Source organism: Athene noctua, chromosome 3 (assembly GCF_965140245.1).
Source record: "Athene noctua chromosome 3, bAthNoc1.hap1.1, whole genome shotgun sequence".
In the NCBI taxonomy this organism is placed as follows: Eukaryota; Metazoa; Chordata; class Aves; order Strigiformes; family Strigidae; genus Athene; species Athene noctua.
The window spans coordinates 29,693,526-29,720,417 of NC_134039.1; the positions used below are offsets into that span (position 1 = coordinate 29,693,526).

General features: G+C 55.8%; 2 protein-coding genes across 4 annotated transcripts; both read left to right on the forward strand.

The window, feature by feature from the left end:
* Positions 1–599: 599 nt before the first annotated feature.
* LOC141958386 (uncharacterized) lies at positions 600–5,910 on the forward strand. Its single transcript, XM_074901172.1, has 8 exons — positions 600–713; positions 1,994–2,127; positions 2,521–2,632; positions 3,029–3,147; positions 3,571–4,011; positions 4,777–4,909; positions 5,279–5,449; positions 5,851–5,910. The coding sequence occupies exons 1-8, from the start codon at positions 600–602 to the stop codon at positions 5,908–5,910; spliced, it is 1,284 nt and encodes a 427-aa protein (XP_074757273.1).
* LOC141959073 (TRIO and F-actin-binding protein-like) lies at positions 5,510–22,631 on the forward strand. 3 transcript variants are annotated; one of them, XM_074902457.1, is made up of 15 exons: positions 5,510–6,262; positions 6,495–6,590; positions 12,090–12,146; positions 12,493–12,561; positions 13,011–13,100; positions 13,939–14,048; positions 14,498–15,053; positions 15,699–15,809; positions 17,803–17,950; positions 18,481–18,592; positions 19,081–19,240; positions 19,558–19,671; positions 19,984–20,070; positions 20,962–21,125; positions 21,835–22,631. In XM_074902457.1, the coding sequence occupies exons 1-14, from the start codon at positions 6,041–6,043 to the stop codon at positions 21,121–21,123; spliced, it is 2,094 nt and encodes a 697-aa protein (XP_074758558.1). In that variant the 5' UTR covers positions 5,510–6,040; the 3' UTR covers positions 21,124–21,125; positions 21,835–22,631. The 3 variants fall into 3 exon arrangements, with proteins under 3 accessions (XP_074758558.1, XP_074758560.1, XP_074758559.1); XM_074902459.1 differs by lacking the exons at positions 5,510–6,262; positions 6,495–6,590 and adding an exon at positions 8,047–8,183; XM_074902458.1 differs by lacking the exons at positions 5,510–6,262; positions 6,495–6,590 and adding an exon at positions 8,664–8,714.
* The last annotated feature ends 4,261 nt before the right edge of the window (positions 22,632–26,892 follow it).

Genomic DNA, 26,892 nt, shown 5'->3' on the forward strand with positions numbered 1-26,892 from the left:
ACATCAGGGATGCTGGACTCATCCCACACTGATTTCCTGTCCTTTCGTTGTTGCCCTTCACAGTTTTGCAACTGACTGTCCTACAGGTCTCAGAAATTTTAGTGGGATCAGCAAGCTTAGGAGCAGTCTCAGTGTGTTTCCAAATTTCCTAAGCTGCTTATAGCTATCCCTTTATGAGCAACATAGTTAAGAAGAAAGGGTTTGGTTTTGTGCCTTTTAAGTGAGCTTGAAGGAAGAAAACTTCCATCAAGATAGCAGGATGTGAGCCTGTGTTCACAGGGACTCCCAAACTGGGGGGTGTCAGCAGTCATTTCAAGGTGCAGTGAAAGAGGTCCCTGCTGGAGTGTACCCTTTGATTAACTATAATTATATAGATCATACTGATCACCTTGCACCTGGATACCTTTAAATTCCAGTATTGCCAGCTGAGAGCAGCAAACTTCAGTCTGGAAATAACATTCCTGCTTCCAAAGGAGCCTGAGGCTGAGGGACCCCAAACTCTGGTCTTCTGCTGCTTGCTGTTTCTTACTCCTTTTCCTCCTGGCTGCCCCCTGCCAGCAGCCCAGCAGCCAAAAAGATCTTTATCCCTGCTATGGACAATGTCTGGTTCAGTAGATGACGTGCCCTGCATGAACTTTGAAGCCAGCACATCTGCAAGGAGCCTGTGCCAGCACTGTTTGCAAGCCGCAGGGGTTCACCAGCACTCTATCCAGGTGAGCTCCTCCATTCATTAAGGGCCCCTTTGTTCCACGTTGGGACCTCATGTGCCTTTGTGGAGATTGAAATCCCTAAGACAAAGGCTCAACCAGCTTTCTAGATGTCTTTGGGTGAAAGTTGCAGGGGAGGGAGTCTTCCCAGGCATGGGAATCCATCACTGAACCATGTCCAGGCCAGCGCTGGGACACAGCAGGGAAGGGCTGGACACAGGGTACGAGGGGCTTGATAGATCCTGGAAGGGAAAGCAGGGATGTTGCAGATGCAAACCTACAGGAGGGAAGAGGGGACTGGCAGAGGAGGGACCCACCCTGGATTAATCTGCTTGATGCCTGCTGGCAGTTACAGTGTGCCTCACCTAAAATATGGTACTGGTGGGTGGCCCTGTGGCTCCCAGCTGTTGGCTTAGGGCCAGGGCTGAGTCCTGTCCCTGGGGCAGCTGCAGCGAGCTGTTCCCGAAGGGGAAGGCAGGAGTGGAATAAATCTCACAGAACTTTGGGCTCTGGATCCAACACAGTCCTTCGGCACAGAGATGGACACACAAGCTGCTTGGCTGCCTCTGACCAGGCAATGGCTGGTTTCATGTTCACAGAGGGTTTCGTGTTGTTCTCTGTCCTCCAGGAGCAACTGGCCTGACGTGATGAAATAGTAATGAGCTTCCCTCTCTCACCCTCTCCCTCTCTGCCCCTGGCCCCGGGCCCTCTAAGGTTACCTCAGCCCTTCGTTTTCGATCTGCACAGAGCTGTCACCTCTGAGTGAATCCCAGAGCAGGCAAGATGCTAGAGGGAAAGCAGCATAGGCAGCTGGCTCTTTGGAGCCTCCCCCACTGCTGCTCATAAAACCTGCAGGTAACAGGGTTTGAGGGATCCCCAGGGCTGGGGAGGATGCTGAGACACCTACAACCCATGACAGAGAGAGGCAGGGGCAGGGGCTACATCATTCTCTGCAAAAATCTCCCTCTGGGCTCCGTTGCCTCACCCTGGGCTATCCGAGTGGCAAGGGAGAGCAGCTGCCAGCATCAACATGGACATGGGGGAGAAGCTTCCCTGAGCCCTCATCCACGTCTGCTGTCTCTGGGATGCCTGCAGCATTCAGCTGGGCCTCTCTGGCCTCCTGAAGTAGGAGAAAAATCTGAACAGTGGGCTTGAAGAGGCATCAAGAGCCCCAGATGCCAGGCTGCTTTCGGAGGAGATAGAAGAAGCAGGCATTTCTGAAGAGCAGCCTTCCTCCTCATCCTCGACATGCTGACAGCAGCATTGCACCCCCTTCTTCCTCACAGGAGCATGCCGTGGAGGTCGCAGGGTATGATGCCAGCAGCGACACAGACCCAGGCGGGCCCTGGGACGCCCTCTGTATTTTAGCCCCGCAGTGCAAGGTATACCTGTGTGTGGGCCCAGAGGAAGAGACAGAGAGGTGAGTACCAGCCAGGAGCTGTACGGCTCCAATGACCCCCTTTGGTGGGAAGAAGGGAGGAGGGGGAGCGAGAAGCCAAGCAGGGGGAAATAAGATGCCTTCTCCCTGATGCTCTGCACACCCAGTGCCTGAGAAAAAGGGCTGAGCAAACCCCATGCCGTGCCCTCTAAGGGTTCCTCTTGGCTGTCCCAGGAGAGGTCGGGGGGCCACTGAAAGAGTCTCCTTCCTCCTCACTGTCTCTAGAGCAAGGCTGGTAGTCCCAGGATGGGCTGTGCCAGCCTCTGCCCATCCAGTGGAGAAAGATGATGTGGCTTGGGCCCCTGACGCTGCCACCCACCCCTGAGCTCTGCAGGCTGTGCTGACCACCAACTGTCCTCTCTCCCTGCCCCACAGCTGGCACAAGAGCAAGGGATATCCCCTGCTCAGCCCTGGACCTGAGGCTGAGCACAGAGAAACCAGCACCAACCCCAGCACCTGTGCTGAAGCCAACTCCATGCTTGACAGGGTGAGATGGGGATCTCTCGTGGTTTGGGTTATTTTGGTCTCCCCAGCCCCTTCAGCCCTTCAAGACCACTTCTGCTGGGCACATTCAGAAGGTCCCGAGATGCAAGGGGGGGATCAGCTGAGACCCTTAGTCCCCACAAAGGGGGATTTCCCCATAAAGAGCCCATGAGATTTGCTCCTGGATTCCTGCATGCAGACTTTCCTATGTTATTTCTTGCCATGCCCATTGATGTTGGGCTGGGGTCATCTTATGCTCACCCAGCTCCTTTTCTGGTTCCTTTTTACCAGCATCTTTGGGCTGAATGGGCTGTAACTTCTCATATAAGCTTTTACCCCTGTTTAGCCCACAAAAGCCATGGGTTTGCATTGCAGAGATCTGCTCTGTCTTGTCTCTCAGGACAGGGAAATGACCCAGTTGTGGGACAGCACTTTGGGACTGGGCAAACGGAAGATGATGAGCTACATGGGCCACAAGCAGGAGGTGCGGCCACAAGCCCCACAGGCAGACAGACCCAGGTGGGTTCAGCCCATTCCCTCTGGATCCTGGGTGAGAACTGAGGCCCAGGACTTTAGGAAAGAAATCTGCCCACTGAAAGCAGGTACATTTGGTTTGCTCCTGTGTGAGATCCTAGTTCTGGTTTGCTTTCCACCCGGGGATCTCTGAAGTTCATGGCAGATCTCTATTTAAATTTAGCATCTCTTTACCCAGTTCTGGTCCCAAGAGTCATTCAACACCCCAGTGGGCACCATGCAAAGTGATGAGTCCCAGAGTCCATGAGATGGCATCTCTGTGTGTTCTGACCCTGAACCACGAGTCTCCCGGGTGTTCTCTCTCTGCATGGTCTGGCATGCCCTCAACTTACAGTGCTGTGTCCCAGCACTCCCACCCTTCCTGGAGGGAGTCTGGGTTTTATCTCTGCCCTCCTGGACTGTTTCTAGCTCTCCTCCAAAGACCTGTTTTGCCATGGATGTGGTGGCATCCCACGTCGCTAGTGCCTCCCCCAGTAATGGCCTTCTCCCCGTCCCAGAGCGCCATCCTGCCAGCCAGAAGCCCAAGGAGAGCTGGCCAAAGCACCGGAAAACTGACCCTCCCTGGGGGTCCACCCCACCGCGTGCCACCACCAGCTCTTCACTGGCCCGCAGCAACCTGTTGGGTGGCAATGGGCACCTCGCCGCCTCCTACGTTTGGGAGCCCCACAGGCACCCCAGCAGCGGGAGCATGGAGGGGCGGCATGGGCTGGAGAGGCAAGAGTACACCATGCTGGCAGACCTGCCCAAGCCCAGGCGCCTTGGCCAGCAGAATGCTGTTGACCGCTGTGGCTCCCGTACGCTCAGCCCTGGCCGGGTGGAGGTGGAGAAAATATTTGGATGTGAACGCAGGTGAGAAGGAACGGGTCTCCATAGCAGTCAGCAGTGGAGGATCCCCTCCCTATGCTTGCTGTCAGGGGCCCTCACCTCCGAGTCACCGTGCCTCAGGGAGAGAGTAGGGCTAATGGCAAATCTCAGCTTTCAGCTGTGCTTAAATTTCCTTTAAAGCAAGGACTGGGTTAGGCTCAGCACCTCCCAGCCTGGGGAACCTCCCTCATCGCAGCACACAGTCAGCTGAGGCCATTGGAAAGGTGGAGCAGAGCTCTGCCACTGGAAGTGGAGGAAGCAGCCCACCCTCCTCATCCTCACAGCCTCCTCCTGGAAGCCATGGAAGGGGGGAAGGAAAGAGGTGCATCAGTAGCTCCCCAGGGATCCAGGGTCCACTGTAGGAGCTGCTCAGGAAAGGACAGGGGATGCCAAGAAGTACCCAGTGCTGGTTGGGTCTTGGCTGGAGAATCAAGAATGGCTCCAGCATTGGTGGCACAGGGCAGGAAGGAATGTAAATGGGGACGAGAGAAGTATCCTGGGCAGGTGGGTGGGATGTGAAGGATCAGATGGAGGGAAGCTTAATGAATAATGTGAAGAAGACATGGGTCAGGCAGCAGGACACAAAATCTGTGGTGGTTGAAGCAATGGGGATAGGGAGGGGCTATGGTGTACACTGTGTCTGGGGCAGACAGAGGTCTGCAGGGGCAGGTTTAGGTGGAGCAGGGCCCACAGAGGCTCTGCCTTCAAGCTGAGCCTGGTGGCAGCTGGACAAACTGTGTGTGCTTGCAGGAAATCAGAGACCCTGGAGGCCTTCCAGGCGCTGGAGGAGGGCCGTGTGGACCGGCTCGATGGCAAGACCCCGGTGCCACCCTGCAAAGGCCATCTGGTTCGGAGGCAGTCCAGCCCCAGCCTGCCCAGGGAGGTGAGGCTTGGCTGCGCAGCGGGAACCCATCCCAGCTCCTCAAGCTGGGTTGCTTTTTTTGTCCCACATCTTCCTCTCTTTCTGCCACATGTTTCACTCTACCATTCCCCTGCTCCCCCTTCCCTCTATTCCCAGCCCTCCCTCTACCATGGACTGGGACTCTTGGCTCTTAAATGGTAGCAGCCCATTCACCCTTTGGGTGCAAGAGGCTTCTCTTCAATACAGGCTGGCTCTGTGCACGGGGATGCAATTGCTGTCTGGGAACTATTTAACCAAACCATTTCCCTGCCCTAACCCTGTCTTCTTCCCACTCACCAGCATTTAGTTTTTTTCAGAGGACTCTCTGCTCTCTCTCCCCTGTGTCTCTAGGGTCAGCGGCTCTCCTGGCACCTTGAGCAGCGCAGCAAAGACCCCAAGGAGCCCCTGCGTTCCCCCAGCCTGGCTTGGCACCCCGAAAAGACCATCAGGAACCAGGGGGACCCCCTGCGCCCTGCCAGTCCCAGCTGGCTGCTGGAGAGAGGCAGCCAGAGCCCACGCTCTGCAAGTCCAGCCCACCGGCCAGAGAAGAGGGCAGGGGAGCCTGCAAGCCCTCCCTGGCTCTCAGAGAAAAGCTGGAGGAGCCGAGGGGAGCCAAGCCACCCTCCAAACTTGGAGAGGGGCAGAGCCACCTGGCAGGCTGGGGGTACAGGGCAAGCCCTGGAGAAGAAGAGCCGAGGGGACTCCCTGCACCCTGCAGGCCTTGGGAAGGGTTTGGATAATAGTGGGCTGAGGCGGGCGGGGCCACTACCACGGTCTCTGAGTCCTGGGAGACATACGGAGAGCACGTGGAAAAGCCAAAAGGAGATCTCCTCTCCCAGGCCAGTGTGGGGAGCAGAGAGGAAACAAGCAAAGCTGGGGGAGCTACTGCACCTCAGGGGGCCTGGGAAGCCGTCTGAATGCAGCTGGCAGAGCCTCCGGGAAAAGCTGCCACCCTCCCCCCCTGGGAAGGGCACTGGCAGTGACTGGAAAGGCAGAGGCAAACCTCTGCGCCCTGTGAGCCCAACACAACCACGGAACCAGGACTGGAGGGGTCGGAGGGATGCCCACCGAGCGCAGGCATTGGAAAAGGACTGGAAGCGCCAAGAAAAGCCTATGTGCCATGCAGACTTGATGCACCATCAGGAAAGGGACTGGAAAAGCCCCGCTACATGTCTGGATGTAGGACCACGGCCGGATGATAGTTGGAAAAGGCCTCAGAGTCCAGCACAGCAGCTGGAGGACGAGTGGAAGGGTCCCAAGCACACCCGAGACACAAGCAACCCAGAAAAGTCATTGGAAAGTGACTGTGGGAACAAGAAACTTCTCATTTACCATGTGAGTAGAGCAGGAGCCAGAGGAGATAAGGACCCTTCCAGGCATAAAACTGGCAAGCACAGAGTGGGTGGGTCCCCTGGATCCTCTGCTTCTCCGAACTGCCTGCCTGGTACTGGGAGGAGGGAGCATGCTTCCTGCCCTGGCTGGTGCCAGGAGGCGAATGCTCAGATCTGGGAAAGTGAGGTGGGAACTAAACCTCCATGGCTTTAGCTTCTGCTTTCTCCCCCTGCAGCCCCAACTGGGTGGAGGTACCTTCCCGCCCCAAAGCAGCACCAGCTCCTCGGGAAGCCCGCAGCCACATTCCAATGCCAGCGACAAGCGTAAAAAGGTAGGGGCCAGGTAGGGGCAGCTGCCCTTCCCTCGAGGTCACTGCGGGCAGCACCTGGATCTCCAGCACTTGAGCAGGCTTAGGGTGGTGCTGCCTTCCCGTGACCTCCTGGGCACCATGCTCACTAAAACCCCCCTGTCCTTCATCCTTTGCCCATTTCTCAGGTGGGAAACTGAGGCATGGTACCTTTTTTTAAAGCCAGAGAGGGGCAAGCAGTAGACCTGGGACTAAAATCTCAGTGTAGCTGCTTTCCTTCCCTTTGCTATTGCCAGGGCTATGATGGCAGTGAGGGTTTTACAGTGGCATGAAAGAAGATACGGTCAACTGTGTTGGTGTTCCTGGAACACCAAAAATGGAGTGGCTTTGGAGGGCTGCAGAAAGTGTCCCAGGAGCCCATGTAACTGGCAGCTGTGCCCAAGTCCCTGCCTCTGTACCCCTCTGTGTGTGTCAGTTGTCTCAGCCAGTTGTTCCCTGCTAGGGTCTGGCTTTGTGCTTTATACGAGTACAAACTGCAGCTAGGCAGGAGGCTCTCAGAGGACTCTGAAACTCAAAACCCATGACATCCCTTCCCTTGCTTCCCTGCCTCAGGCCAGAGAGGAGCCCAAAGCCGTGAGCTCCTGCTGCACAACTGGGGCTGGTTCATACATAGATGTGGATCTATTCCAGGTTTCTTGAGCACTGAGCTGCAGGCCAGGCACCTTTGCCTTGCCTTTCAGTGAGAAGCATCACCTCGGTGTAATTGCACAACAGAGCCTGGCATTTCATGATGGGCAGCCCTCTGCCCCTTTTCCTTCGGGACCCTCTCTAGCAATTCCCCTTCATGCTGCCAGCCGGCTTTCCGGGGACACCAGAGGCCTCCCTACCACCTCTGCCAAGACTGCAAATCGCTGCTTTAGGTGTTCGTTGGGGGGGCGGGGGATAGAACCAAGCAGCTTCAGGAGCGAAGGTGAGGACCTGCCTGTGCTCACACACATGACGGGACTGCTGAAAAAACCTGCCTGAAACAAACAAATCCTCGTCTGAAAGAAAACCCTGCCTGGCTAAGGGCTGGGCTCCCGGCGGTCCGTTCCTGGGGCAGCAGCGGCTCAGCCCATCCCTCCCCGGGCTTCAACTTTGCCCGGGCCAGGGGGAGAGAGGGGGAGGCGGCTCAGCCCCAGGACCGTCCCCGTGCCGTCCCGCCGCTCCCCCTTTCCTTGCGGCCCGGCGGCCTCGCCCGCCCCGGCGGCTCCATTGGCTGCGGGCGGCCGGGGCGGCGGCGGCTGCCTGCCATTGGCCTGCCCAGGCCCTCCCAGGAAGTTTGGGGGGTGGAAAGAAAAGTTTTTTGAGTTGGTTTGTGGTTTTGGTTTTTTTTGTGTTTGTTTTTTTTTTCTCCCTTTTCTTTCTTTCTTTTTTTTTTTTTTTATTAAAAAAAAAAAAAGCGGGGGGGTGGGAAAGGCGAGCGGGGAGCGCGGGGCGGGCGGCGGAGCGGGCATGGTGGGGCCGCGGAAGCCGCCCCGCCGCTGAAGCCGCCCCGCCGCCCTGGCTGCCAGCGCCCGGCCCCGCCGCGACCCCGGCCCCGGCCCCGCCACCGGCCGCGGCGCCCCCGCCATGACGGTGAGTCGAGACCGACCGGCGGGGTTCGGGGGAGGGGGGTTCGGGGGACGGCTCCTCTGCCCGGCTGCTGCCCGCCCCCTCGGCCGCGCCTTAGGGGGACCCCGCGGGGCAACCCGGGGCTGGGACGGGGCGGAGGGTCCCCAGCTCTCAGCCGCCGCCTCCCCGCGGGTCCCTCTGCTCGCTGCCCGCCTCGGGCACCTCTGCTTCCGTGGGGGCTCTGGCCCCACCGGGTGTCCGAGGCTGCGGCTGAGGCTTGGTGCCTCCTTGCCTCCCTTCTCCGTCGCCACCGGGCTCCCCTCCAGGGCTCCCCGTGGCTGCTCGGTAGTCGCTTCGTTAGCAGCGGGCACCACCCCACCTAGATAAGACACTGGTAACGCTGCGCCTAAGCGCGGACCGGGCTGAGGCCTGCCGAGCTCACCGCACCGATGACCGCAGCCGTATGTGAAATCCGCATCGCCCTGGGCGCGGGGAGTTCCTGCTCCCTGCGGGAACCAGATGCAGTTTCGGGGCAGGGAGCGTCCCACCCCTGGGGTGAGCCTTCCTTGGCGCGGATGTTTGCTGGCCCCAAGAGGAAGACTCTTGAGCGGAGCGGGGTAATGGAGGTGACAGGCCGGGCTGCGCCTGCTGGCGCTTCGTACGGGGGTGGTGAGAAGGGGAGAGGCTGTCGCCCGCTTGCTTTTGCAGCACGTACGGATTCAGGAGCCGCATGCGTGCGCCAGCCTGGGAGCGGTTGTGCTTCCACCAAGCTGAGCTGGAAGGCTTTTGCTTTGTGTTTTGGCCAGGGGCCTGCGCCTTGTGTAGCAGGTTCCCCTTTTGGAGGAGAGGAGACATTGTGCTTGCCGGGAGGCTGCGAGCCCCTCACACCGTCTCTCAGAGGTGAGAGGAAGTAGCACTCCAGGACCTGTGGTCCTGAGGAGCTTTTGGGAGTGGGAAGAGCGGGGGTGCGGCAATGCCAGAGGCTGGTGGTGGAAGGAGCACACCTGACCATCCCGTCTCTCCTCTTGGATGCCGAGCTTTCTCAGCCTGTCCCAGCCTCTTTTCCCCTCTCCATCCCAGCGCCTCGGTACCACTCAGGAGCCATTCTTTCACTCCCACCCCATCCCCTTTCCTTCTTTGGTGTTTACATTCTTCAGATACTTGTAGGCTGTTATCACCTCCCTTGTAGACCTTCTTCAGCCCCAGCAGGCAGCTGCCTCTCCTTAACCTGCTGTTGTAAGCCAGTCCTTCCAGAGGTCACCTGTGTCCCCAGCTGCCTGGGGACCCCCTCTGGTGCCTCTACCTGTCCAGTTGTGGGGCTAAACATTGTAACTGGTGGGTATGGATGCAACCAGGTGAAATTGCTGCTGCCACCTCCCAAGCCAAAGCCTCACCATCCTCAGCCCTGCGCTGCACTGCAGAGCTGCACATTATGCCAGGAGTGCATCCTGCTGCATCCTTGTGTCTCCGGTGCCCGGATCTTCCCAGTGGTTTGGCTTTCCTGGATGTTTACTTCTCCCACTACTGGGTCATTTCCTGTGGATGGGGGGTTTCAGTTTGAACCCTGCTCTCTTCTCCGCTAGTATCCCAAGGTCTTTATGCTGGATGAGGAAGCTGGATTTGCTTGTGGGAAGGAGGAGAAAAGTAGCCTTAAAAACTTTGTGCATCAACTGATGCTTCATCCTACAGTACCAGCCCCTCTATGACAAGAATAGTTCAAAGCCAATTCTAGAGCTGCAGCTCCGCATTTGGAGGTGGCAGGGAAAACGGGGCCAGCAGGGAAAACAGGAGCCCTGTGCAATTTGTCTGCTTGGGAGAAGCCCCCTGGGGGGATTTTCTGGCCCCAGCACTGTCAGGGGCAGCGGTTCTGGCAGGACTTTGTGCTGGTTTTCCCAGCAGCATGCACCCTGTTAATGTTCATTATTTTGACACCTAATGCTTTGTGATTGTAAATCTTCAAGAAGAGACACAGCTGATCCATACAACCACCCCAGTCAGGTGTCCTTTCACTTCCTCTCTCCCTCCCTATATTGTTTTTCCACCTTTGCATAGCCTGCCCGGCTGTCTTCTGCCGAGTATCCATGCATCCCGGGAGAGGGGGAGGTTGCACTTTGACGTTTCGCCTCCTTTCCTTCCCTCCCGCCGCTCCCAGTTCAGAGCCGGAGCTGAAGTCACCGGATTGGAAGGGATAACGGGAAAAAGGGTGGAGCTGTTACCATGGGGAAAGAATTAATTTTCAGGGCAGTTTTTCAGCGTGGCAGTGGGGCTGGTGGGGTGTCTGAGTCCATGGAGATGGACATACATGCATCCCCCTCATCTCCCAGCTGCTGGTAGTACCCGTCACTGGGGGGGTGGCAGGATGGGTTTGTGTGTGAGGCATGGGAGCCCTCCCATGCCCTTATGTTCTGGTTTTTCTCTTCCCCGGGTGGTGTGGGGCCGCCATTGGATGTTTCTGGCCAGGCCTGAAGCTGTAGCAGTTAGTGACCCACCCCTTGGCGGGCCTCCCCACACCTGCTTGAACCAATAGCCGACGCGCTGGGGTGGGCCAGCACGTATTCAGCTCTTGACACCCCATAACCTTGGGTGTAACTCAAGAGCAGCAGCTCAGAGAGTTGAAAGCAGGGGAAGGCTCAGGCTGGCTGGGCAGTCGGGGAGCTGGGCTTGCAGGGCAGCTGCAGCCAGATGCTGGGCTTCTTGGGGGGGTGCAGAGTGGCCCTCGGCTTGCCAAGTCACGCCTTCTCACCAGCTCAGTCTCTGGTGGTGTTGTGGCTCATGGGGATCGCTGGTGGTTTCTCTGGGGCTGCTGGCATGTCTGGTGCAGACCACTGGGAGATCCAGCTCTGGCACCATCACCTCTCCAGCACTGTTCTTGCCTGGTGTGGCTGCAGAAGAAGGGGCAGATCAGCAAACTTTGGCTTCCTGGGAAGAAGAGGCGTTGGGCTGAATTATTTGGTGGTGCAACTTCTCCAGAGCCAGCAAGGTTGGGAGGAGGGACCAGCTCAAGCCTGTTTGGCTGAGGGCAAAGCCAGGGAGAGTGGTTCCCCTGAGTCAGCTCTCTGGCACTCCGCCTTGGGAAGGAGATAAACTGGTTGGGATGCTGCACCAGTGGCATGAAGTCAGGAGGAGGCAGGGAGTGGGGGAAAACTTCTTTCTAGCATGGGGTGATCTCGGTGAAACTCTGTTCATCCTCGTCTGTGGCTGAGGCTGGGCAGAAGGCAGCTCTGCGGTGGAAGGGAGCAGAAGTAGCTGGGTAAGAAAGGAGCCCCCAGCATCTCAGAGAGGATTGAGTCTTGGAGAGGCTCGAGTCTCAGAGAGGATTAAGTGCTGATTGTGACTCTGATTTCATCTCTACCCTGGGACACATCGTTTAAAGGCAGCATGTTTTCACAGCTGTTGAATTGCCTCCTGTACTTTTTCAGTGAGGGCCATTTCGTAGAGAGCTACTCCTGTCTTTAATAAATGATTGGTGGTGAAGTAACCAGAGGGGTGTAGCTCTGGGGCATGGATGGCCAAGGTTTGGACAAGGCATGCTGGTTCTTTGCAACTTGCCTCAGTCTCTGAGGCAAGCCCCATCAATGGCAGTGGAGCACTCCCTTCTGCCCGCTCCCCTTGTCACTGCCTCCCCCTCTCTGAATAATTACCTCCGAGGCACCTTGTGGAAACCTCCCTGCTGCATATTTTCCTTTAATTTTTTTTTAAACCTCTTTCCTTATCTCCTGCTTCCTCTTACAGGAACAACTGCCAGCTGCTGAGAGCTAAATCCAGTTCTCCTTTGCCACCAGGTCCTACACCCCCATGAGTTTCCTAAATGCCAGGCTATTCTCACTGCCATTCTGCCACTTGGGACTTACCTTCTACCTCCTGGCATGAAAAGCCCTTTTGTGGCTTGCTCTGAGACAGTAACCCTCTGTTTTGTCCTTGTCTCTCCAGCCGGATCTTCTCAATTTCAAGAAGGGATGGATGTCCATCCTGGACGAGCTGGGAGAGGTAAGCTGGAGGCACAGGTCTGCTTCTTCCCCCAGCCCCTGCTGCTAGAGTGAGCAGCCAATTTCCTACCCCCTTGCTGGCTGAGGTTGCTCCTGTCGGGAAAAGCAGTGGGAAGCCTTTGGTGGAGGTGCCTTGCTCTGTGTGTGGGCACGGAGGTTCACCCGGCACCCATCTCCCAGCCGAGGGGTGCAAGAGGGAGCTGGAAGGGATGTGGAGGAGGAGGAAGAGAAGGCTAAGAGGTCACGTCACAGAGTGTCCCTCCCTGTTCCTACACTTCCCATGGTAATGGCCTATGCATTTCCCTCCTGTCTTTAACCTTCCCTCCCCCTGCCTGATCCACCTGCAGTGGAAGAAACATTGGTTTGTGCTGACTGACTCGAGCCTGAGGTACTACCGGGACTCTAATGCAGAGGAGGTAAGCACAGCCAGCCTTTCTCCAGCCCTGTCTTCCTTCCCAGCCAGGGAGGAGCATAGCCCTGGCATGACCAGCATGCTCTTGGGAGAAGTGGCAGTGTCATGTCCTCCTGAAAGGCACCAGAGGTGGTGAGCTGTTCTTTGCCAAGGGGTGATGAAGAGGATGGGTGTCTGAAGGCGGGCTGGTGGGGTGGGGAAGCCTGGGGGGGCTGTCAGTGGTGGGAGGTGAGGAGAAGGGCTGGTCCTGTGGCTGGGCATCTCTGATGCTCTCCATCCACGTTGCTGGCTGCCTCTTGGGCCACGCTGTGCTGGGGAGCTGAGACTGGCTCCTGGAGACCTGTGTGATGAAGGCAGAGGTGGCCTGTGCTTTGGTTAGAGTGCCAGCAGGTGGCGGGGGCTTTTTCAAAACTGGGTTTGCACTGGTGTCCTAGTGGGTGGCTGTGCTTGCAGGTTGATGACCTCGATGGAGAAATCGACCTCCGGTCCTGCACGGATGTGACAGAGTTTGCAGTGCAGCGCAACTACGGCTTCCAAATACATGTGAGTGTCCAGCAGTGCATGAACACGGAGCAGCAACACCAAGGGACATCGGGTGGGAATGAGCACTTCCTCCCTGTGCCAAGATGCTGAGGGGCAAGCTGTGCAAACCTTTTGTCAGGATGATGGCGCAGCAAGGCTGGTTAGTGACACATGGGTGGCAGTGCAAGTGCTGCCTGCCTGCAAAGGAAAGAGGAGGAGGAGGCTTTGCAGGGCTCGCCAAAGGCTGTGCTGGAGGCGGCCCAGGAGCCAAGCTAAATGCCAAGAGTGTTTATTTGAGCTGTTGGCCAAGGCAGCTTCTCTAGAGCTGCAGGGAGGGAGCGGTGAGCACTGCAGATCTCAGTGTAGCCTGGCTGACTATGCTCTGAGTAACAACCTGTACCCTGGATCCAGCCCCAGTACAATCCTGTCCTTGGCTACTTGCTGTAGCAGCAGGATGTGGCTGCTAAGGCAGCACAAAAAATGGTATTTCTGTGGGTGTGCAGTGCTGGGCATTTCATAGTCTGGGTTTCCCTGTGGCTTGCTGCTGTATCCCAGCACTGGTGCCCAGCTCCCAGCGCCTGAACGGCTGGATTGCTCTGGCTCATGCTTGGCCAAATGTGCTGGCAAAATTTCTTTTGCCTTTGTTTGGAGATGGTCTCACAGAGGATGTGTAACGGGCTTCCCCACAAAGAGCATGTCTCCACTCCCATCCCTCCACCTGGCCACAAGAGTCCTCGAGACAGCGGGTAGCCTCTCCAACACTCTCCAACCCCATGTAAGCGGGTGCCCAGGGAGCGAGTGGGAGCTGTCTGCACTTCCACCAGGCACTGATGGGTCCTCCATCACCTCCCTGTTGCAGACAAAGGATGCCGTCTTCACCCTATCAGCAATGACCTCGGGCATCCGACGCAACTGGATCGAGGCCCTGAGAAAGAATGTGCGCCCAGTCAGTGCTCCAGATGTCACCAAGTAAGAGCTGCCTCGCGCCACTTCTCCTCTTTCTCCTCTTGCTGCCCCTCTCCTGTGGCAGGCAGGGACCAGAAAGGTCCCTCTGGAAATCCAGCTGCTGCCAGATCAGCCCTGCCCTCTGCTCCTCCTGAACATGGCCTGGATACACCAGCCGGTGGTAGGGTTGAGAGCTTAATGGCTCTTGCTCTTGCACCTGCTTTTTGCCTTGCCACATCAGTTTAGCCCAGTTTCTCCACCAGAATGCCTGGAACTGGGGTGAATCCTCCCCACTCCATGAAGGAACCTGTTTCCCCAAGGGATGGGATGCTACAGGCCCAGCTCTGCGCTCAGGGTGGGGTTTTGTAAGGCTGAGCTGAGCAAGGGCTGAGCCTTGGGCAGCTGGCAGTGCCTCCACTGGTATCCTTTCCCACATGGTACCTCTCCTTCACTATCTGACACTCTGGTTTCAGGCTCTCTGACTGTGATAAGGAGAACTTCCGTAACTGTGTCCCCCAGAAGAGCTCACTCCGCACGGAGGAGCAGCAGCGGCCAGGCTCAGGCTCTGAGGGGAACTCGAAGGGTGGTCACTGGAAGGCAGATGGGCAGCGCCATGCCTTTGACTACGTGGAGCTGTCTCCCTTGCCACAGGACCCCGGGAATCAGGGGTCCCCTCAGAGGACAAGAGGGAGCTTGAGGATCTGCGACCGAACTCTCAAGCAAGAGGAGTTGGAGCGGGATCTGGCAGTCCGTTCGGAGGAGAGGCGTAAATGGTTTGAGACCCTCGATGGCAGGGTCCCAAACAGCGATAGCCCAGTGGGAGACTCTTCCCGCAAGGTGGGGGAGCAGGACCTACCCGCTCCCCTGCTTTCAGAGGACCAGCGGATTCGGCTGAATGAGGAGATAGAGAAGAAGTGGCTGGAGCTGGAACGCCTGCCTTTGAAGGACTCGCGGCGGGTGCCCTTGACAGCACTGCTGAACCAGACCAAGGGAGGCCACGGAGATGCGAGTGAGGCACTGGAAAAGGAGGTAAGAGAATCCCTCCCCTCTGAAACTGGGATTCTTGTGGCCCCTTAGTGTGGTCCCTGGCATAAGGAGGCTCTGCAGAAGAGGAAGGCAGAGGTGCAGGGAGATGTTAATTCTTTCTGGCTCCATTTGCCACCTCTCGAGTGCATGGAAGCTTTTGCAGCTGGGTTGTGCAAGGCCAGAGACCTGCTCTCGCGTGCCTGGAGAGGTTCCACAGGCCACATTTTGGTCCAGGATAAGTTAGTCGGTGGCACTGCTTGTGTGGAGTCTGTGTTTCCCAGGAGTACATCCTCAGCCTCTCTTCTCTGGCAGTTCCCAAGTCTGCAAGCATTTCACCGGACAGCTTTTGAAAGGAGCCATGCGCTTCTCTGTCATCCCAGCTACATGTGCAGTGGTGGCTTCCTCCAGCACAGATCCACCTCTGGAATTTGGGATGTCTCCTTCCCTCCTTGCTAGCGCTTACCAGGCTGGGGCTGGCTTTGCCAGTTTGGTCCCTTGGCAGGCTGCCATTCCTGTGGGAAGCAGGTGTCTCCATTGGCTGTGCATGATCCTTCCTATCCCTAAGCCCAGGGTTCAGATGTGGCACGTTGCTGGGCAGGGGCACTTTTCCACCCCTGGCTGAGCATCTCTCTGCCCTCCCTGGCGCAGGTCCAGTCACTCCGGGTGCAGCTGGAATCCTGCCAGGCCCGAAACGAGAGCCTTCGGGAGACAGCGAAATCCCAGGGAAACAGCCATGTGCCCCGGGGGTACATCTCACAGGTGAGCAGGGCATGGGACCCTGGGGTCGCTCCCAATCCCAAACTGGGAAATGCTGGGACTCAGCTTATTGCTGAGCAGGTATTGCTAATCATTGGGTTGCCATGGTGACCCTAACTGAGGCCAGTTGTAATGAATGTTAATTACATAAAGGCTGGTGCATGTTGCCTGGCCTTAAAGGAGTCAAAGTATAAACAGGAAGGAGGAGAGTTAGGAGAGGGGTGCAGGATCTGTGCCTCACTTTGTGTGTGTGGGCATGATGCTGGCCTGGGCTGGAGGGTTGAGCCATTCCCCAGCTCAGGAGTGGGTCAGCAGCTTTCTGCCAAGCTGCCTGCACGTTCCCTGGCGGTTTGCAGCTTGCCACATATGGTTCTTGATAACAGGGACTCCCGAATCCCTTGTTAAAAGAACTCTGTCAGGCCCTGGGGATCTCCTGTCCCTGACAGAGCCGCCTGAGCCCTGAAGGTCACTTTGACAGTGCAGCCTGTTTGTTTGCTGGGGTGGCACGTGAGAAAGCCCAGAAATCAGAGTTTGGTCACGCTTTCAGCCTCTCTTTTCTCTTTATTTATTTTCCCTGCCATGGACTTGTCCAAAGCAAGCAGGGTCACATCCCGCAGGGATTTCCTGGGGGGAGGCTGCTGTTCCACCATGCTGTGGGGATTTCAGGATGTGCCCTACGTGTTGAAAGATGCCAGGAGGGAAGGAAGTCGGGCTGGCAAAGCCTGTTGGCAGGTTGGCTGTACCTAGCCCAGATAAAGAAACCCACAAGTCCCATGGTGTCCAGCCCAGCCAGTTAGCAGTTGCTCTGTCCCCTTGATTTAATATTTACAGGTCACAGGCCTCTTTATGGTCAAAGAAAGCAGGAGTGAAGAGGAATGACACCTTATCTTCCTAATAACTTGGTTCAAAAGGCCAACATTTCACATCTGAGGCCAAACTTGGCTTTTCCCCGAGGGATTTATTCTCTCTGTCTGCCGAGGTTTGCATCTGGACAGATCACCAAACTGATCCCTCGTTTTTTCCTCTCCTTTGTTCGATCTGTGAAGCTTCCCAGCTTTCCTCATCTCAGTAGGGAGGAGTAGCCAGCAAGGACTTGTATTCCCACAATGTGTTGCAGTGCCGTTGATATCAGTCTTTGCCTTCCACTCTGGGGGAAGAAATGGGGTGGCAAGGAGCTGTTGGGGGATGTGATGTCTTCCTGTCTCTCTACTGATGTCTCAGAGGCCCTGGCTTTTTAAAATAGTACTCTGGTGGTTTGGTGGTGAACAAATCCTTCCTGAGTGGCTTGGGGTGGTGCTGCCAGCGTCTGGAGGGAGAGCAGAGGTATAGCTCTGAGGTGGGAACTGCTTTGCTTTGCTGTAACACCAGTTAACCACAGCACTCAGCATTGAAAGAACCATCCCCTTGGTCTCAGAGTTGTCAGAAACGAGGGCAAGCTATGTGAGGAGTATCCCTGACCATTAGGCTTTGGGGAGGGCTCTTTGGCAGCCTCCATCGGGCCACAGGGCAGTGGAGGGTGTCATTTTTCAGAAGAGGCTCAGTTTTCATTGATTCCAGGGGATGATGCTTCATTTAAAAGGCAGATAGCAAGATGCGGTTCCTGCTGTTGATCTCCTCCAGCCAGGCAGTGCAGCCTGGTGGAGAGTCTGGACTGCAGTGTCGGGTACATTATTCCCAGCTCTTGGCCCAATAGGGACATTCCTCTCCTGCTGCTTCAGTTTTAAGAAGAGCAAGAGGAACGTTTCTTCCTTCACAAAGCAGGAGGGGGTTGCAAGATTTGTGGCCTTGTTAAATGGTTGTGTTTGGTGGTAAACGTGCCACCTCACTTTCATAAGGAAAAGACACTCCTGGGAAGTGGTCTCACTTCTCTCAGAATGGCCCTGGGCTCGGGTGAGATTTACAAAGGCAAACATCAGCCCAGCCAGGTGCCTGTCCTGGCCCAAGCCCTTCCTCCTGCCCTCCTAGTCCCTCACCCTTCCTTTCCCTGGCACCGCAGGAGGCCTGCGAGCGCAGCCTGGCTGAGATGGAGTCGTCCCACCAGCAAGTGATGGAGGAGCTCCAGAGGCATCACCAGCGGGAGCTGGAGCGGCTGCGGCAGGAGAAGGAGCGGCTCCTGGCAGAGGAGGCGGCAGCAACAGCAGCAGGTAGGAGCGAACACCAAGCCGTGCCTCTGCTCACGTGGGTCTTTCCCGCCTCTCCCAAACGTTTCTTGCCAGAAACCGGTCATCCCAGTCACCTGGAGCCACACTGCTGACCCTACTGGTGTGAGGCTGATGCTCCTTGAGAGCATGAGCATGGTGCTCCTTGGACCAATGATGCGAGGGCTGTTTGAGTTGGGGAGGAGGGGGTGGTATAGATGCCATGGGAAATAGGATCTTGCCTTTGTGGATGAGTGGGAGGAGGCCAGTACCTTCTTGTAGGCAGGCAGGGCTGGCAGAGGTGACAGGGAGCTCCTGTTAGTCTCCTTAGCAGCATTTGCTGCATTGGGGATGATCCTGGGACATGGAAAAGGTGGGGGATGCCCTGAGGGCAGAAGGGAAGGAGAGGGAATCTGCAAAGACAGGTCTGGGAGACTCCAGCGGCAAGAGCTCAGGTGGTTCCCTGGCATGGTGTGCCCAGATGTGCTGGAACTGGCACAGCCTGATCCCCCATCTCCTGTTATCCCCCTCTGCAGCCATTGAGGCACTGAAGAAAGCCCACCGGGAGGAGATGAATAAGGAGCTGGGCAGGACACGAAGCTTCCAGCAGTGCAGTTCAGTCTCAGATGCCCTCCAGAAGCAGCACCAGTAAGAAACCACCTCTCCCTCTCCCCTTGCCCGATGCTGCTGCCCTATGCCAGTGTCACCAAACCCCATCTGTGGCCAAAGCCCCAGCTGTCCCTCCTGCCCCGTCCCCAGCTCACCTCGCCGGGGGCTGTGGGTGCCTGGTGGTGACTGCCAGTGCTGCTGGAGCTGTAGGACAGGGAGGTTTATTCCCTGCTTGGCTGTTTTCCCTGCACCACCTCCGTTTTCCCTGCACCACCTCTGTTTTCCTATAGCTTCTTCCCTCTATTTACAGAAAGCTCCTCCATTTCTCCTGCATGGCTTGAAGCTCCTAGTATCACCATACTCGTGTGCAGGAGGGTGGGAACTGAAGCCTTGGTCCACAGGGAACAGTATTTTGTGCCAATGACTGAAGTGGGCAGAGGCTGCCCGTGGCAGGGGGGAAGGTTATGCCAGTGGCCAGGGGCTGGACAGGGTTGTGGGGCAGCAATGACCCAGCGTCTCTTTGGCAGGTTGGACGTGGATTCCCTGAAGCGGGAGCTGCAGGTGCTTTCTGAGCAGTATTCCCAAAAGTGCCTGGAAATTGGGGAGCTCACCCAGAAGGCAGAGGAGCGGGAGCAGACACTGCAGCGGTGTCAGCAGGAAGGGAAGGAGCTCCTCCGGAAAAACCAGGCAAGAGAAGGGCTTTCCCTGCCAGCAGAGACTGTGGAACATGTTCCTCCTTTGCACAGCACAGCCCCTCTGTTAAAACTCCCCTGCTTGTTCATATTTCTTCCCTTCTGAGATTTTATCATCAGAAAGAAAAAAGATTGTTAGAGGCTGTAGATGGACTTGTCTTAACTATGGTGTTAAATATGGTGAGTGTATTCTGCTGGTTGTAGGTGCTGCCATTGCCTACGGACAGGGAGCAGGGCTGGCATGAAGTTGGAGGGGTCAGAACAGTAGAGAGGCCTGTGCCATGGCTACTCTGACATCTTTTGGTTCTGCAGGAGCTGCAGACCCGCCTCTCAGATGAGATCACGAAGCTGCGAAGCTTTATTTCCTCACGGGGCTCTGGGGACAGGTCCCTGCACAACAATGAGCGGAGCTCCTGTGAGCTGGAGGTACAGGAGTGCCCCCCAGGCTGCCCCACTGCCTCCATCCCCACCCCGTGCTGGGGGATGTCCTCCTCGTGGCGGTTTTGGCTTGGAGCGGGTGGGAGGGGGGTGCCTGATGGAGCAGCGGGGCTGGTGCAGGAAGGAGGTGCGCAAGCTTCCCCTCTGCCACTCTCCTGGGGCGCTTGTGTCGTTTCCTGCCCCAGACCTCCTGGCCTTTCCTTCCTTTTCCATTGCTGCGCTTGCGCAGGGGCCCTACAGCCTTTCCAGGGCAATGGCTCTTGAGTCACCTCTGGTTCACCTCCCCCCTCCCTGTCCCAGGTTCTGCTGCGGGTGAAGGAGAATGAGCTCCAGTATCTAAAGAAAGAGGTGCAGTGCCTCCGGGAGGAGCTGCAGATGATGCAAAAGGTCAGTGTTTTCTGGGAGCCATTGGGAAAGCAGCAGGAAAGGGGAGGGAGCGAAGCACCAGGGCCACATGTCAGCACAGTTCAGCTGGGTTTGATGGGATGCTCAGACCAAATGCTCGCTGTTTGGCCTCTATCACTCCCGAGCACATAGCAGCCACATGCTCCAAGCTGGCATCAATTTATCTTGTACAAGGGAAATGTCATGGAGACTTTGGTGCTGGTTTCCCCAGATATATGTTCATAAAAGTGCGGACAAGCCAGGAGCACTTTTTTCCCAGGTGGTAAGCCCAGATGGAGTCTTCCAGGCACTCTGCTCCCCAGCCACCTTCTCTTCACCTAGTTGTCCCCTTACTGTGTGGACATGTTTTCTTGGGCACCATTGCTGGGTGTGCTGCTCCCTCTGCTGGCAGCAGCTCCTTTGGAGGGATTTGCAAAGACCCCTGCCAAAGGGGAACCTGAAAGAGGCCTTGAGAATCAGTGATGCTCCAGGAGTTTAGAACTTTCTCACTTGGACTTTTTGCCGTTATAAATGGCTGGGACCAGCCCTATTAGTGGCCTGCAACTCTGGTGGGGTTTATTTTTCCCACACGACTGGCCCAAATGCACACAAGCCATGGTAAAGCCTCCATCACCTCCTCAGTGTGGTGCTTTGGATCTCTGCTGCTGCAGGACCAGCAGCTCTGCTTTCCTCCGTGGCCCGGGGTTTGGGAAGTGCTATTTCCATGCTCTTCTTCTGAATGATATCTGCATGGCCTGGATTGGGATGGGTTTCAAACCTGGGGCTGGCTCTCCCCTCCTCACTTGCTGGCCCTTCTCCTGCTGGGCTCACCTTGCTGTCCCCCTCCTCTGTATCAGCCCTCAAACCTGCTGATGCCCTTCCCTCCCCTGGCAGGATAAGAGATTTGCCTCAGGGAAATACCAAGATGTCTATGCAGAGCTGAATCACATCAAGGTGCGCTCAGAGCGAGAGATCGAACAGCTGAAGGAGCACCTGCGCCTGGCCATGGCTGCTCTGCAGGAGAAGGAGTCTCTGTGCAACAGCGTCGGTAAATAACGGTAAGCGCCGGGGATGCTGTGAGCACCTCTGAGTGAAGGTGCCTGAGACCGACTGCCCTGCTTTGACAGGGGGATGGAAGCTGCCAGTTCCTGCTCCACTCAGTGCTGAAACTTTAGGCTTAGACTTTTCCTTCTCTGCTTCCTGCATTCTCTCCTCCTGCCCTCCTGTTTTCCCTGATGTTGTCCTGAGGTCCCCAGCCCCCTCCTCACCGTGCTGCTCTTGAAGCTCCTGCAGCCAGCACCAGGTGCTGTTCAACCATGCTGGAGGTGGGAGCCAGCCACATGCTGGCCTTTACCCCATGGTTTGGGGGGCAGCAGGGGCGAAGCTACGTGCTACCTCATGTTCCTGCTGCGTTTGCCTTTGAAACAGTTTCCCTGTCGAAGCATGGAAATTTTAGGTCTGAATCAAAGCAGCACTGACTAGACCCAGCCCTCCTCCCACGCTCGCATGGGGGCATCACAGGTGGGGAGGGAAGCAGGGTGACTGGAACGGGGGTGTCCCCTTGTCTGAAGAGACTCTGCTTCTTGCTTGGATGCCGTGGCCATTGGGGTTAGGGTCACCCTGCTCCGCCAGCGCTTGCTGGTGGGCGCTGAGATGAGTGGGTCTGTAGAAGGGCACCAGATGCCATCTTCCCAGGGAGCAGAAGGGATGGCATTTCTGCCCTCAGTGGAGTCTTTCTAAACCATTTCTGGTTTTGTCTCTCTCTAGGTCTGCTCTTCGTTTGTTTATCTGTTCTTGTTTTGTATTTGCTCCATTCCTCACTTGTGGGGAGGGGGAGGTTGAATCCCATCCATATCGCCTTGGCAAGGAATCACACCCCCCCAACCTTCTCAATCTCCTTCCAAAGCTTTTTTGATGAACCCCTTTTGCCTGCATACCTGAGCACGTTGTTTGGACTGGCTTCTTACATGCACCTTCTTCAGGATTTTTTTATGTGAAAATTATATTTTATAGAGGATTTTTTTCCCCCTGCAAGAAGAAGAGGAAGAGGGGAGAAAAACTTGCTACATCATCAGCATTTTCTAACCTGAAAAAGAGAATCTGATTTCCCACCCCCACCCCAGCCCCATTGCTCCCAGCCACACAGCCACCTTTGGCACATATTCCCTCTCTTCCAAATGTCTCCATGGCTCCCCTGGGATGTACGTTGAGGACCATGCTCCCCCTCCCGTGCCACCCCCAGGGACCTGTGGAGAAGTGCACGCCATTGGAGGGAGCCGCTGGGGCAGTCTGCCATTGATGTGCTTGCCCGGGACTTTTTAAAGAGGAGACCTTAGCAAGAGTCTGCATGATCAAGTTCTCTCCATGACTGTCCTTTGGCTCCTTCAAGAACCCAAATGGGCAGGAGCCCAGAGCCATGGGGCTTCTCCTTTCCAGGGAAGAGGAGCTGTGAGGCTGCTACTGCACCCACTGGAGCCAACCTCCCCCAAGGTGGCAGCTGCTGCTGCTCTGCTGCACCCTTCAACTTTTAACTTAATAAAATCTTCCCCTTTCGCTGAGAAAAATGTGTTCATGGAGGGAAATGTGTCCCAAACCCGGTGTGGTGGCAGTGGGGGGCCATTTTTCCAGGTTTCTATGTGATTTTGGAGCATCCTAACCTGTCTTCTCTCCCTCTGGATTTGGGGAGGTATGGCAGCAGGAGCAACCCCAGACCCTGGCTGGAGAGTGGGAGGAGCCCTGCAGTGCTGTTATCCAGCTCTCTGCTCCACCTTTCGGTTTGGGGGAGTAAATAAACTGCTTCACCACAGCGCTCCAAAAATCCCACATGGACCCTCAGCCCCATGGAGGAAGTGCTGAGCCTGGGCTGTGTTAGTAAATCCAGTATTAGGGGGGCAGATGGCACTGCAGATTCGTGGCAGAGTAAACAGATCCTGGAGGAGATCAGAGGGATTTCAAACGCTTTTCTTCTCCTGTTTTTGGGTGAAGCACATGGGGTTTTTGGCAGGATGGAGGACCTAGGGGGACTGCTCCTCATTCAGCCCTATCCCAATGTAAATGTCAGCTGTTGCTCCACAGAGGCTGCTGGCAATTATGGAAGAGCCTTAACTGCAGGTTCGTGCCAGGGCTGGAGGTGCCATCTGAAGAGGGGAAGATAAAAGGAGGACCCTTGGAGGTGACAGGCATCAGCTGAGAGTCTGGAGGACTGCAAGATGAGAGGATGGAAGCAGGGCATAAGGACACAGTGGCATATGCAATGGGGGGAGTTAGGGCAGCATGCCTTCATTCAGCCTGTGATAATCTTGCTGTGGTATCGGTGGCCCCTGGGGCAGGGGTGTGCAGGCAAATACAGACCCACTCCTCTGTGATTACGGCTGTGACTACTGCTTTCCTTAGGTAAGGCAAGCTGCTTTGTAAGTCATAAATTCCAGTAAAACTGGATTGCAGGCTTTTGTCACGAACATGAGGCCCTTGGGTAACCCAGCGGATGGTGCAAGAGGCTGGATGCTGAGCCAGGGCTTGCTCTAGCTGGTGCTTGGCCTCCTGCCTAGAAACCCTTCCCATCCCTGTTCTGTCCAAGGTCCAGGCTTTTCCTCTGCCTCCCAGCAGGACATGGCTGTTGCTATCGAGTTTGGGATGGGGTGAGCATTCAGCACACCTGGGGCTGAGATGGGAAGGGAGGCAAGAGTCAGTAGAGCAGCACACTGCTTCCAGGCTCTAGGGCTTGGTCTTACCATTGGCAATTCGTAGGGACCAAGAAAGGAGGAAAAAAAGTGTTGTTCAGGACATGGTGTTGTGGACTGGGGTGTGTGTGCATGGTTTTTAGAAAAAACAACCACTGAAACAACAGTCTGCATGGTTGTACTTACTCCTCGGGGAGAAAACCCCCCAAAGCAGGACATTGGGGGCAAGTGGAGGGTAAGCAAGGGGTGAACAGCAGACTGCTGGTCTGTGTGGCTCGCCAGCTCCTTCCCCGAGAAGTTTGGTATCTTGTGTTTGTTTGGGTTGGTTTGTTGGTGTGGGGTTTTTTTCCCTTCCTGGCTGGGGGCTGCTGATCCTGATAAACATGTCACATAAGCACGGGTGAAATGTGTGGGTGCCTGACATGCAGTCAAGCCACCCCTACTCGAGGCTCTGTGGCTGCAGATCAGCCACCAGCTGGGTAGAAGTGTCCTGTCATCCTGGGGTGATGGGGGACTGCTGCCTCCCAAAACGGCATGGTGTTAATCAGGAGACACCCACCTCTCCTGCAGCAGGGCGATACGGTTGCCCTGTTGTCTCTGCATTGCTATCTTCTGGGTGCAGGGTTGCTGGGTGGGGGGAGAGTGGTGGGGAGAGGAGGTAGCCAAAATGCCCATGGATGACAGGCACGATGGCTGGGGGGAGGCCAGCTCTCCACCACACCTTGCAAAGCCCATAACATCCCAACACGATGCCTGTACTCCACTCCCTCACTTGCAGCTGGATTGTGGCTGCAAAATCATCCCATCCTCAAACACAGGGAGAATCTGCAGCCACACAGAGCCCCAGTTGCATGAGAGCCAGCATCCCAGCTTGCATAAGGTGCTTGCCGTTAAAAACCAACTCATAAATCTTTTAAAACAGTGGTAATCAATCCAGCAGTCAGAGTCAATACCCCTTTGCCATTTACTGGCATGGTTAAAGCCCACTCTGCCATTAGCGGTGGCTGGGCTGAGTGACTTTGTGCCGGGCTGACTGCACTGTGTTGCACACCAGGGGTCAGGGCTGAAGCTCTGATGACCACAGCTGGAAAATCAGCTAATTTCTCTGTTTTGCCACTAAAAAAGCACTGAAGCACTTGGATCTGAGTGCTAGTGAGGCCAAGTTCCACTGATGGGGATTTTGAGCCTCTTTGAAAACGAAAACCAGGTAAAATCAAATGTTGTTGCTGGTATGAGTTTCCAGAAGTGCACTGGTGCACTCAGATGCCAACAAACAGCCATCCTGACCCCACAAGGCAGGGGCTCCTAGCTGGCGGATCTGTAGTACGTCTACGATAGATATGATTTGACCACTTGAGATGAATTCCACAGCTGGAAGTGCATAAATCCCTATGGGGTCTGGTTGAATGCAGCACAGGGAGGTAGGGGAAGATAAATGGGGTTATGGAGAGGATTCCTCTGCCAGGCTCTGTCCTCTGGGTGTTCACTGGAGAAGCAGTATTTCCTAATGTCTGCCACTTAATGACAGAAATGGGAAGCCCAGGAGACTTGGAGCAGTTGGCAGCTCTCCTCAAGGAGAAAAGGGGGTGCAGGAGGTAACCCTGGGCATGGTGGCAGGTTCCTGTGGCCAAAAATAAAGTCACAAACCCAAGCTGGGCATGGGGGACTGGATGGCCCATGGGAATAATTTTTCCTTCTGGATGAGGCCCCCATGCTGCCTGTAGTGGGATGCTGGCAGTGCTGGACCCCATTTCCCAGAGGCAGCAGGGCTTGCATTGCCCTGCAACATCTGCATTCCACCTCCAGACCCATCATCCCACCAGGGACTGGAAAACCCCTCTCAATCTTGGCCAGCTCATGTTAAGGATGCATCAGTTTAACAGTGCAGGGTTCAAGGGGTGCTTTCCAATATCAAGTGGGGTGCTTAGGGGTTACCTTGACCAGGATCCCCTCCATGTGCAAGGCCAGCAGCAGCCTGATGAGCTGTGAGTACCCGTATGCCTTCAGTCCACCAACTCGTTTGGGGGCACAGGATTTTCCCCATATTTTGACTTGCTAGAAATTGGAGAGCTAGACTGGATGAAAGGGTCAGAGCCCCCATGTATAGGGGGGAGGGTGTTTGTCCACTGGCAGGAGGCTGAGCAGCCTCAGTTGGCTGAAGTAGCTGCCCAGGTGACTGGCTGAGATTAGATCCCTAATTTTCGGCTGGCTCAGGTCAGGTAAAGCATCTGTCCTCCTCCCTCCCTGCCTGCCCCCCTCCTTGCCTCTTCGTCACTGTGCTGCCCTGATAACGTCTGCCTGGTTTTTAAGGCTGGAGGCTCTGCAGTCAGCCTGCGGCACTGTGCCAACCCTGGTGGCTCGGGGCCGATGCTTACCGCCCCCTCCTTGTCTACCCTCAGAGCCCGACGTACGGGTGAGCTGCTTCTGACGGTTGAAAACTTGAATGTAAATAAAAGCAGATAGTGCCTTATCTGTGCACATTAGGGTTGCCTATGTGCAGGCAGCCAGTGACGGTTGTTTATTCCTGGCTAGGAAAAATGAGAGGTCTTTCAGCTGGTCAAAGCATTGTACAGAGGGCACCAGAGCTCACTGCCCATGCATTTCGTATGGGATGGAAAGTGATGTATTCCTTAGGCCTTAAGCAAAAAAACCCCCAAAACACCCAGGGGATGTGGGAGGATGGTTATTCCTCTCTGCAATTAGGAGCTCTTCTCTCTTAATAAAATCAAGTGTTTTGCAGATGCTGTAAACCTCTCCCGCTCCCCAGCTGAAGCAGGGCATGTAAAAGAGTAGCACCAGGGAGGGAGGCACGGGGGTATGCCCCCAGCAGCTCTTCCACCAGTGAGAAGGCATCAGAAGGCTAAGTGACTCCTCTCAGGACAGGGACATGCTGCACCCTTACAGAGTATGTGTGTGTGTCAGGGAGCAGGCATCAAATATTTCTATATTTCTATTTTCTATTATTTCTATTTCTATTGTTTATATTATTTTTATATTTATTTGTATTCATATATCTATATTTTTATGTATACTTCCATGTCCCTGGAGCATGGTTTTCAGGTCCCTGGGCATCCAAGGCACATTGAGGTTACAGACAGGTGCTCACTGTGTGTTTTAAAGCCCTGATGAAGCACTGGGGGATTTG

What these genes read in the sequence shown, in the direction of transcription:
- LOC141959073 (XM_074902457.1), top strand. Translation starts at nt 6,041, where the DNA reads ATGTGCCATGCAGACTTGATGCACCATCAGGAAAGGGACTGGAAAAGC. An exon ending in AGAAACTTCTCATTTACCAT is followed by an intron (nt 6,263 to 6,494) that starts GTGAGTAGAGCA and finishes CTCCCCCTGCAG; the next exon opens with CCCCAACTGGGTGGAGGTAC. An exon ending in CCAGCGACAAGCGTAAAAAG is followed by an intron (nt 6,591 to 12,089) that starts GTAGGGGCCAGG and finishes TTGTCTCTCCAG; the next exon opens with CCGGATCTTCTCAATTTCAA.
- LOC141958386 (XM_074901172.1), top strand. Translation starts at nt 600, where the DNA reads ATGTCTGGTTCAGTAGATGACGTGCCCTGCATGAACTTTGAAGCCAGC. An exon ending in ATATTTGGATGTGAACGCAG is followed by an intron (nt 4,012 to 4,776) that starts GTGAGAAGGAAC and finishes GTGTGCTTGCAG; the next exon opens with GAAATCAGAGACCCTGGAGG. An exon ending in GCAGCCAGAGCCCACGCTCT is followed by an intron (nt 5,450 to 5,850) that starts GCAAGTCCAGCC and finishes GTCTGAATGCAG; the next exon opens with CTGGCAGAGCCTCCGGGAAA.